The 12,349-nt window shown below is 37.9% G+C and overlaps 1 protein-coding gene across 2 annotated transcripts in view; it reads right to left on the reverse strand.

The window, feature by feature from the left end:
* Window positions 1–2,167: 2,167 nt before the first annotated feature.
* mapk8b (mitogen-activated protein kinase 8b) overlaps window positions 2,168–12,349 on the reverse strand; it is a 35,699-nt gene continuing 25,517 nt past the window's right edge. The window contains exons 7-12 of one of the 2 annotated variants that reach the window (XM_080048633.1): window positions 12,252–12,323; window positions 10,616–10,798; window positions 9,808–9,932; window positions 8,352–8,415; window positions 7,498–7,575; window positions 2,168–6,875 (exon numbers count right to left, since the gene is read on the reverse strand). In XM_080048633.1, the coding sequence (XP_079904759.1) occupies window positions 6,727–6,875; window positions 7,498–7,575; window positions 8,352–8,415; window positions 9,808–9,932; window positions 10,616–10,798; window positions 12,252–12,323 (671 nt within the window). In that variant the 3' untranslated portion in view covers window positions 2,168–6,726. Of the gene's footprint in view, window positions 6,881–7,497; window positions 7,576–8,351; window positions 8,416–9,807; window positions 9,933–10,615; window positions 10,799–12,251; window positions 12,324–12,349 lie in introns of both variants that reach the window. The other variant, XM_080048634.1, reaches the window with a different exon arrangement.

A 12,349-nucleotide genomic window follows, 5' to 3' on the forward strand; every position in this document is an offset into this window, starting at 1 on the left:
ACATAATTTCTCACTTGCCCGTTGTTGTAGCTAGCTATCCACATTTTAATGCCACAAGCACCATAAATAAATAAAATCACCTCCATTTTGTTGCAGGTTTGAGGCCAATATCTCAAAATATACGCAAATAAAAACTAAATTATTCACAGCTAGACACCACAAGGGGTAATTTAAAAAATATATGTTTTATCCGAGTAAACTGACTATCAACCTGTATAGCGGTAGCTTTAGCAGAAGTTTCTTCACCTGTATTTTTCTTACGTCTTGTATTTCAACTGCAGATGGATGTTTTACTGTAGAATCACATTTGCATATCACAACACAAAAGGAGGTTTAGTAAAGATTTCCCAAGCGATTCCTTTATAGCAAACTTGAAGCAGTAATAGGTTGTACCTCTGCAATGGCTGCCTCTGTACTTACTTTGTATTCAGGCCCAGGCATGGTGCCTCTCTCGTCACCATCTACATGGTTTCCACATCTATTTGATGGAAAAGCCTCAGTCTTCGGTTCACTCCGATCCTCACACATATGTCAATATATCTTTAATGTACAGTTAATACAACAGGGATTATTCAAGCATTTACAACTTAGCACATGCTGGCTAGGAAACAGGACACATGGCTCAGTAGGTGAAGGCCATTTACAGTACACAGTAAATACCAAAGCTGGACCGCCTCAGCTGTTAGCTCACTAAAGATCAGAATGGCCTGCCTGGAAGCCATGTTGATTTTGGCACATGAAGCTTAACACTGCCCTCAATGAAACAATGGACTTTCCTGGTTGTGCCTTCAGGGAAGTGTTTTTGAATAGGAACAATTTAGTGTTGCTTGCTTGTCCAGAGATGTAGTGCAAATATTCGTGCAAAGTACACACAGTGGCTGCATTATTTTGTTTCATTTTTTTTTTAATATGGCAACAAACTGCAAATAACGTGATCTCCCTAGTAGGTGCCAATTTTTGTGAAAGTGAATTGTGAATTGAATGGAAGTTTTGAATTAAGAATGTATACTTGTAGTGAATGTAATGTGTTGTCGATGAAACCAGCCCAATGAAAAAAAAATATATATACGACTGCCAGAGAGGGAAAAAATGATAACCACTGATGGTGTTCAGTTCATCCAGTTCTGCAACCCATTATCCTTGCTTTGACTACAACTTGCAGTCATGCTTGACCTGTGCTGCACATCAGGTAGTTGTGATGGTTATAACTGATCTGGACTGTTGAATTGTAACAACTTAATTTAAAATTTCCAATATGAAAAGTCACAGATATGTCTTTTGTGCAATTTGCATGTGGTTGAATTGTTGAAAATTAAGGTTTTTTTTGGCATCGTATCACCAATCAGAAGAATGTCCAGAAGTGGTTTAAGTGACACATATTTCTTAAAGGGCCAGACAAACGGTGTAATTATAAGTGAAAGAATGATTTTGGTTAGACCATGTGACTGTATTTTTCCCTTTTTATATTTTATAATGAAACATGAAGCCTATGGCATTGCATTACTCTCTTTAACTGCACAGGTTTACAAGGTGATTGTCCTAAGAACTACCACCACAAGTCACAGTATAAATCTGAGGCAAGTTCTTTGATTCCAACAGAGAAACGTATATCCCTTCATGTGTGTATCATGACTAAGGCTAAATGTTCCTTATTGCTCTGCTCTGGTGCTTATTTATTATGGATGTCCACTATTGTAATGAATGGACATGTATGAATAAAGGTGATGAAGAATTTGTTTTTTGTTTTAAATAGATATCAATTAATAATGACATGACAATAAAAAGGACAAAGGGTTAGCTTATTTTCTCAAAGATGTGGATTAAAAGGGAGCCTAAACTCTAGAAAACATCAAATCGAAGCTCTGCATTTGTAAACTGCAATTGAAATTGACAAAGACTACTCTTTTGCCCATCTTGGAATTTTTTTTAAATATTTGGATATACCAGCTAACGGTATCCCTACCCTGTCTGTGGTTGTCAGCCTCAACCCCATCAGTTCTGAATAATTACATAAAGCATCAACACCTGTAATAATGATATATATAATATTATTACATTTTGAAAAACTATTTACTGTACTGGATTATGCTGTATGCTTGGAAACAAAAGGTTAGTGACTACGGGAATGAAGAACAACAAACCACAATAACTCAAAGTGTATTTCTTTTATTTGCAGTACATGTTTTTTAACTTTTTTTTTAGAGGTGGCATCATCAGATCCCAGTGCATGTATTCTAGTAGTGCACTTTTCGTTGGTTGCGGGTTTTTTGGGACGCGCATATCCAGGAATTCTTAAAACTACTCGCATGGCTGGATTCACTAGCAAACATTAAAAACCAGCACCATACATATATTGATTTATTTTAGGTATTTACTCATCTTTTTCGTGTTCATTAACATTATTGTCCTTACCACGATCCAAATCGGAATCTGTTGGCCATTTATGGACTCAACGGACAACCTGTCTCTGCACCAAACCCTGGCTGACAGATATGTTTGGTGGGTAAGACTGATTACGTAACATCATGACTATAAACAAGTCACAGAAATGAAAATGTTTCTTATTCATTAAAAAGAAAAGGAAAACATGGATTGACAGTACCAAACATTTTCTTTACCTTCAGGAGACAGCTAACAAAGGCTAGGCCCATCACATACTACTAGCACAGTTTGCTGAAGGTATTGCACATTTAGTTCAAAAACAAACGAACAAAATATAGGAACAAAAAATCCATATAACAATTTTCTCACTTCTAGGTGAAGTATACATAATGTACAAAACTAGAAGTCTGTTGAAACCAACAAATAGTACACTTTCAAATAAATAAATAATGGAATCTGTTATTCACACATCTTCGATAGCTAATTCTGCAGGCGACTAAGTATATGCAAGAACTGGCAGAAATTCAGCGTGAGGTAGTTCATCAAAGCGGACTTAGATCAGAATGACATTGTTTGAAAAGATGCAGTAATTATAATAATATTTTTTTTAAAAGCAACAACAACCTAAAAAGAAGAAAGAAAAAAAATAGGAATTCTCCAATTAAAGTTCCTAAAGTTGGGCTAAGAAACTTAAGAGCACTTCAGAGAACAAATAGCCTACTTTTATCTGATAGATTATTTTAGCTAATAAAACAAATGGGCTAATATGACGAATGGATACATATCACGGATTTTCTCCCTTCTTACTGATGTGACACTGCTCAAATCCAAGTTTGACTACTTGTTTACTGAAATACTCCTGGACATTTAAAATGTTTTGCTGTTGGAATTTAAAATAACTGATAGTAGATTGAATTTAGTTTTGTACTGAACTAATCTGGCTCTGCAGTTGCTGCCACCGCACTTTACTAGCAGACTCTGGCTAATAAATAAGCAAACCTTCCTCTTCTTAAAAGAAGCAGTAGGCAGTGGCACCAGCTTTTAGTAACATTAAACTTAACCCAGCTTTTACGAAAATGTTAAAAAAGGAGAACATTTACGCATCGCAAAATTAAAATGGGTTGCACCTCATAAAGTAGTTATCACAAAGAAAAGATTAGTTGTTACAAAATATTAACACCAGGTAACCGCCAGTTTAAATGTTGCCTAGCAAACTCACAATGCTAACACTAGAGTGATAATATATCAAATGTTAACCGTTGCCTAGCTCTGCAACAAAAAGCTAATGTTTGCTTTCTAATTTATTAAATGTTGTTTGGCTAACTGACAAAGCTAACACTAGTGTGATAGTATATATTAAATGTTAACAGTTTTTTGGCTCACCCATAAAGCTAACATAATCTTGATATTATATCAAATGTTAACTGTGGCGTTACTTGGTAACAAAGCTAATATTTGCTTTCTAATTTATTAAATGTTAACAGTTGAGTTGCTCACTGACAAAGCTAATGTTTGCTTGCAAACCTATTACCTGTTTAGATTGATTTAATATTTAAAATGGTTGACCATATACTCAGTGTAATAATGACGTAAACCATAATGTTCTAAATTAATTTCACAAAAAAAAAATGCAAAATACCTAAAATTACAAACATTATGCCATTACTGACTAAATAAAATTGAACGCAATACTGAAATGAGATATTTCTTACTTACTCTAAACAGTATGGATACTGACAATTCTGAAACACACATCTGTATCTTAACCTCCACACTATAGGAGTGGAGGTTAAGATACAGCTTGCAAAGCTACAGTATCCATCATTTTACAAAGTTGATAATAACAACCAATTTGTCCATTGCTAAGTTTTTTACTGGCTAAGTTATAATGGTGCAACCGATTTACAAAAATTATTAGTTTGAAACTGGATAGTTTTTACTAAAAACGGCATGTTTTATTTTACAGTCAAACCTTCTTCCAACTTTGCTTTGAGCCTCCTAGAATACATCGTCTTTATCAAAGACTGAGACAGGATCTAGACGGTCAGCGCCTTGTCAAACGTTCAGACAATCCTAGCATCGTAATGGTTATGCCTATGCAGTTAACATCCACAAACCAGCTCATTATCCATGGCAGTGCAATACAGCCTAACTCTGCTTCTTGCAGATAACAAGTTTAGTTATGCAAACATTTCAACCTAAAACGTTTTTTTTTTTAAAGTGGCATCGACACCTTTGTTTTATCGATTTATAATCTTCAAAAGTCAGCAAACCATTACACAATTTGCCTGAATATCTTAAAGCTAATATGGCTCATTTTAAATTGAGTAACTGGTTAGATCAGTTTTTCAATTAGACAGAAATCCTGGTTGTTTGGCCCTGCCTCAGATACATATTCACAAACTAGAGCATTAGTCTGCCTTCCGATACAATAATGCGGTCGCAGAGTTCACTCATTTAGTTAATTAAGTTCTAAGAACATGTTTGTCCTTTTCAGTCTTCTCTTTTACAGTCGTCACATTAAATTAGTACTTAAAGAAACGCCCAATAACTGACATAAGCCTATGTTTCGGTTGTTGTCACTGCAAAGAAAAACTTATTTTTACTTTGATGAAAGACCCTTGATAAAACTGCCTTTTCTTCTGAAATAACTCAAACGCACGCTCAAGCCTCTCGGGCGTATATACGTCATCAGGTTCTCACCCTGCAAGACACTGCAGTCTCCCGCTCAAGGGTAAAAATCAAAACAAGTAGAAAAATATACAATACATTTGTGAGAACTACAACCCCATCAGACGTTATCAGTTTGATACAGTGGCCACTGTTGTTATCCAGACGCCATGAAAACCTACACGTGAATGAATACACTTCAACCGGGGTACTCAGGAATGGATGACAAACAGGCACTTTTCCTTTCAAATTTAAAATCAAAAGAAACACTCAAAAAGGGCACTATTATTGCATACAGTAAGAATATTTAGTTTGTTTGTGCTGCTGTTTAACAATTAAATGTTTTCTTTTATTACTATTCACAATTGCAGGCAAGTCTGGTACACAAAGTTTTTGGCCAACTTCAAAAAATTTCCTTTCAAATTTCCATTATCACTATAAAGTACTTTAGGCGGACATATGTTCACGCTGTTCCATCAGGCTGCAGAATCACTATCCCTCACAATATCCCAAAACCCAATATCACCACGTTCACTTGCATTTCCAACATCACAATTCCCTACTTGACCGAAGCAAATTCTACTTTCACCGCCACCAATCTTACAACCTCACACACCTTTATCTACATCTCGCAAAACCTCACAAAGAACAAGCACAACGAACCCCAAGAAAAACATTCTCAAGTCCTGAACTAGCGAGCCGGTGGAGAACGCAACCCAAAGCAATGCCACCACTCCATTTCCAAAATGCCACAGAGCCTGTTGCAGACAAGACGAGGGGATTCTTTAAAGCACTTAAAAATACATGGGAGAGTCACCAAACAGCCCAGAGTTATCTAGCAAGACTTAACTGTGCCATTAGCCTAAATGTAAAAGGTCAAATGAATCATATGATGTGTGAATATCAATCTGAAATCCTATAATATCTGAACAGGAGTGAAGAACGAGAAAATAATAAAGCTTTCATTAAATTGAAATTTTACAATGAAGGAAGTAGTAGTGACTCACGAGAAAAAAAATCTAAGTATATTTACATGATCTCAGTTCAAATAAATGGACATGTCATATCCATATTATGTGAGATAAAAACACATAAGGGGAGTACTAAGACCGTACGTTTGTCAATTCAATTATGTTTCAATGGCTCACTGCAAACTTGCATCGAAGATAAAACTACAACTACCATAAAATCTGTACAAACTCAATCTACATTTATATGGCAAGTTGTAAAAGCAGTAGCTTACCAGTGAAATAAATGACTTTCAACAGAAAAATAGATCACATTAAAACCTTTTTACAGATATTTCTTTCTCACAGTCGGTTGATACAAACCGGAACATAGTGAAATAATAAAAATTCTCTTATCCTCTTAGGTTTCAGACACAAAAAAATAAGAAATGCCACAATAAATTACAGCTAGAACTCAAATGAAAAGAAATCCTTATTTAAAGAAAAATATTAAAACTGAAATTTAAAAAAAAGATCTGTCCTTTCAGTAATCAAAACATTTCTCAAACAGCTATAGCTGGCTAATCGCTACACTACTGAAGACGAGCACAGAGAGGGGGTGGGAGGAGGCAAACGCAGGTGGCGGGGGCCAGGAACCAGTGTCAGGCTAATGGTCTTGGATGCAGCCAGGCCCAGCCCAGGACCAGGAAGGAGGTGTAGATGATAGTCATCTGCAGCAGCCCACGGGGGCGGCCGCTGTAGCGTCAGGGCCGGCCGTGTCCAGGCTGCCGTCGGTCGGGTTGGGGTCTGTGGACATGGAGGAGACGTCGTTGGCGGGGGGGTGGTGCTGCTGGGGGCTGCTGCTCACTGTTGCACCTGTGCTATGAGGAACAGGAAAGGGTCTGTGGTCAGCCGTCGAGATCAGATAGATTAAAAAACATAAGTATAATAAGTATAAATCGCACTTTTAATACCTTTTTTTTTTTCACCTGAAAAGTGGGATGCATACGTATCAGTGAGACCAATATAGCAGTATAACATGTGGAGAGGAGAGTTATGATAGACCCATTGTACCAGCAGTATACAGTAACAATTATTAGCTGGAATTGAAATCTGCATAGTACTTTCTTATTCATTTATGTACCGGTAGTTTGCCTGTTATTAGATGATTACATAGATGACATGATACTCATGACATTGAAAAATAGAGCAGCACTGATTCTACATCACGTGCTGGATAAATGAATTGCAGTGGACCTCTATAACAGTCACTACTTTACCGTGGAACAATTCTTATCCTAATCCTTACAGTTTTATGCCAAACCTAATCTGGGTCATAACAGAAAATTAATCATGTATCCAACTAGACATATCAGTGTGCTAATTTTATCACTTCTCTGCCAACATGGGGTATGATTCCATTAAAAAGGAATTACCCAAATTAAGCAAGTACTTTGATGGGCTCAAGAGTGTAAAACAAAGTAAGTAATCCACTAACCTATGGACGCTGGCTGTCCCCTGATGACACCGTTCTTTGTCCTTTCTTCACAGTCAAACACTTCTTTGTATATCAACTCTGAAACAAACAAGATACATTTAATACCAAGAAGAAAAAAAAAAAGCGAGACAGAAGCAACAAACAGTAAACCAAAAGGCTTAGCGAGAAATGTTTACTTTCTACTCGTCACCAAATGGTTCTTCATTTGTTTTCATAGTGTGCGATCTAGTGTTCGTTAAATACTTATCCGTTTTTCTCTCACCTTTTGAGAAAAATAAAAATCAATTGCAATTTGTACATGATGATCTATTTCTAAGGATAGAAAGGTGATGTGTGTGTTGGAATCATTATCACATGGTGAGCATGGAGGAGTAAGATGTTTAAACAGATCTACGTCAAGTAGGCCCCTCTTCTTCTCTGCCATCTCAATTTTCTCTGGTGTTCCCCGGGGATCAATCATAGGGTCTGCTGTTATTTTCCATTTACGTGTTGCATTTAAATAAATCATTGTAATCACACAAATTGGATTTTAAAACAAGGACAAACATGTGTATGCAGATCATCTGTTATCTAATGTACACTTTCAGGGCAGTGAAAGTAGGAAGCCAAGTGGACATGTATGCAGCATGTGCGTCACTTATTTCTAGGGTAAAATTAGGATTGTGCATCAGACTTTATATGAATGTGGGGGGAAACGTGCACATTAACTGGAGTATAAAGATGAAATGCCCTACAGGCTGCAAAGAACTAACACAGCCCAACCTTATGCAATCCACTGCAAAAAGCTAAGTACTTCCGACAGCTTATCAAAGAGGAGAGAGGACAGGGCTGAAACAGAAACAAAATGTTCCTACCTTTCCACTCATCCACTGTGTGCTCTCTCTCATCCAGCTGCTTGTCTGTGATCGCGGGCGGCGGCTGGAGAACGACACATAGACAGATGCACATCGTTTTAGTTATTTCAGTCCTCTTCTTTTTAAAAAAAAAACATCACACTCAGGTAAACGGTTTTCAGGCTCAAACAAAGCACAGTAAAAATTCTCAAAACACTGCATTCTTTCAGGGAATATTACCTCGCTTTGACTTGCATGTTCCAAGCTGACCTTTAGTCTTAAGACAGTTGATGGACCCACACTGGCTTTTAATGGGGATCAAACTCATGTGATTCGAGTCAAAAGACAGTCGAAACCACTAGGCCACCTTACTGTCACAAATAGTTACTGATATTTACAGAACATGAAGCCTTTCGGTTAGATTTCTAAGTCGGTCCAACTACTAGACCTGATGTTTTTTAGTAATTCGCCATGTGAACGTAATGCATGTTTTAATTCCATCTAAACACTACAGCAGGGAAATGATGAGCAACAGTACAGAGAGGAAAACCTACATAGTCAGGTAAATTATGGCAACAGATAGAAAACCGTCTCCATCATCACATTAAACCCACTTAATGCTGAACTTTTCTGCTTTGGTGTGCACTATACCTTTCCAAGTTATTAGCACAAACTTGAATCAAATTTAATTTTGTAGCACACGCTGAGCAGTAATAAAACACCTCAAAGCCAGCCGTGGGATAGAGTTATCCATCCTCCTCCCCAGGGTCAAATGGAGATTTGAAGCAGTAATGCAGTGTCAGAGCAACTTTTCAAGGCTGTGCTGTCAGTTCTGAAGGGTCCTTTCATGCCAGAGAGTAGAGCGGAGGGAGGAGAGCAGCAAATCACCTCATCTCCCAATTTGCCCAATAGCAAGCTAAATCAATTTGCACTGGCTGAGTCACTGTGTTCCCAAGGAGAGTGTGGTGGATTGTCCACAAGCGCGTACAGACAACACGGTTTGCCTAGATGGGAGCTTTTATTTCTAAGATATGGATACTTTTAATACGTTCACGGGCTGGAACAAATTATTTTAGAAAGTAAAAGATGTGAGTTTTTTTTCCTTGATTTACCCAAAAACCAACCAAATGCTCTTTTCTATCGCACAGCCAAACCTAAAATAGTTTTTCTCAATTAGCTTTGCTTTGAAAGTGATGGGCCCCTGCATCAACACAAAATGTCCAGCTACAGTTTTGCTTTTGGTTATTACATCTGAGAGATTCCTGTATTTTTTATTTTGGATTTGAAGTTGGCAGCTGGAAAAGGGTCATCTAACATATGCTTGTGGACTCATCGGAATTCAACATTGGAATCAAACGCTTATGTCCGTTGTTCGCTTATGGTGAAGGTCACTGTCAATAAAATGTTATCCAACAACACCCACAAAGCCCTGCCAGAGAAAGTCAGTGCAGTTTTTGAGAGTTAAATAGGTACTTACTGCCTCCACTTCAGTCGGGTCGTACCACACGTTGATATAAGGGTGCTTCAGAGCCTCGTCCACAGAGATCCGCTTTGACGCGTCTATTACCAGCATTTTGGCAAGTAGGTCTCGGGCTTGGCTAGCTGCAAAGAAACAGAGTACGGTTATTATTTTGGGTTAACAAACAGACATTATGATTGGTTTTATTGTACCAGCTGGTACAGGATGATGTCCCTAAAACAGATGCCGTTTTCCAGAAGGTAAGAGGAGCTTATTTAAAAAAGGTACTCTTTGGAATTTTCTAGCAAACAAACAATGCAGTTTAACACAGGAACTTCAGGGGAATTAACTGCTGTCACACATTTCTGCCTCTGTAAATTAATGAGAAGAGAATAAGATGAGTGTCATCTTGCAACAGCTCCACGATGCGCACTGTGAATGTTCCTGTCATATTCACTCCATGTACACATGAACCCACTAGAGGTTCATTCCTTTTCACAGTAAACACCTTGCTTGTGAACTGTCAGCTTCTGTAATAAGTGGTTAATCTGAAGCAGACACTGAAAAATGATTTGTCACCTGAGCTTTGCTGTGAGCAGAGGTTTACAAGGCTGCAAACACAGAATGCGACACTAACTGGGGAGAGCCACCATGGACCCATTGTATTCAATCCTTCAATTAGTATAAAACAGCCATTTAAATATACATAGATAAATATACTATAATGCCAAATAGTTGAAGGCAATACATTTATAAATTCACACTTTTTTGTACTTCAATAAACCTTTACAAGATGATTTTCACAACCGGACAACAGGATATTCACCTTTCAGTTTGTTGTGTTCAGAGTCTGCGGGAAACAGGACATCGGGGAAGAGCTTCTCGAAGGTGTAGCCAGCATACCGTGGCCTGTTCTCCACGTAGGTCCTCACCGACTGGTTGAGCTTCATCAGGAACTCCTGAGTCGGAGTCCCCAGCTGCTCGATCACCTTGTTCCACTGGTCGATATCTTAAGGTTACAGTATTAAGAAAAGCACTGGGCAGGGTTTGGACAAAACTAGCGGCCATTGCAGATGAGAGCCATCTGGAGTTGCCCTGTCTTGTAAGCACATTGTTCTGGCTTGGACGTGCTACTACAAAGCATGTGTAACTGCAACTGTGTTGAAACAGAACATGGCAGTGTTGTTGATGATTTCAATAATCTGGAATCCGCAAACAGTGAATTTGAGGGGAGACAGGTGGTGCTCACCTCCAGTTGTCCAGCTGCTGGAAATACATAGGCTATGTTCTTCTTTTTTTTAGTACAAATAAACATGCATACATACAGATGTAACATGTACAGGTGTACCACAAAGACACATGTTTTTGTTCACATCTTGGCTCATCCTTGATTATTGATCTACAAATCAATAATACCAATAATAGTCAGCTCAACAAAATTGGAAATCTCAGATCATTTTACACTACAGTGATCCACCAGCCATGGCTGCCCGATGAGCTCCCTTTTTAATTCTGGACTTCTAAATGTTATCATACGGAATTATTTTTAAGAGTTAATATATTAATATGAATGCATTACCAAAGTTCTATGCTATTTTTTGTCAATACCTATAGAAACAGTAGATCAAGGTTTTCTGGAATAAGAAAAATCATTAGTCACATACATTTTTCTATCTGATACTCTATTTATAAAAGGCCACCCATTTAAAAGATTGGTTTACACCTAACTATAAAGCTGAATAGGAAGAAACATCAATGCTGCTATAACAGTGATGACTCACTCAATTCTGGCTCCGGTAAAATAATGTGTCTTCCTTAACAGAAAATGGCTACAATGGAAACAATGGAGAAATGTCCTTATAAAAATGACAGTCAAATAAATAAATAAGACTATGCTTAAGTCCATAAGCCAAGTCAGTGAGTCAATCTTAGCCTTTTTAGAGCTCTTAAGCCCTGCCACCATTTCAAGCTAGTCTGTGTTTCATGAGCTCCGGTCCGAATTAAGTGTTTTCCCACTGAGTTATGTGAATTAAGCTTTCTTAAAACCTTTAAAACGACTTGTTCTGTCATATCAGTCGGTCAAATTAGGTTACAGCACCTAATAGTTATAAACCAAGGAAGTACTGCCATGGCTTAATAGACTGATTAACCCTTTCCTTTCTTACGTCTGCTATGTTTGTCAATGTCCTCTAAATATAACTTTGCTTTGCCTGTTGTGAGTAGTCAAACGGCCATGATAAAACATTTATTCCTTTTCAATTCAGTCACTGAAGGAAATTAATGCCAACGCCTAACACAATGAAGTCGTCTTATTCAAACAGACACAGTAGATTGGCAGCTTCTCCCCCCCTCACTGTGTACAAAGATATGAACAAGATGTCAAGACAAGAGGATGGGACAACAGTTGGCATTTTTTTGAGGGGGGTGGGAAGGCTTCAGATGGAGGATCAACTTAAGGATACGATCAGTGCCTGGAAACAACACACTACCCCGGACCATTTCGGCCATGATGCAGCCAACAGACCAGACATCAACTGAAAATGAAATGACAACCACCAAA

This window comes from Ammodytes marinus, assembly GCF_949987685.1.
Source record: "Ammodytes marinus genome assembly, chromosome: 20".
NCBI lineage: Eukaryota > Metazoa > Chordata > Actinopteri > Uranoscopiformes > Ammodytidae > Ammodytes > Ammodytes marinus.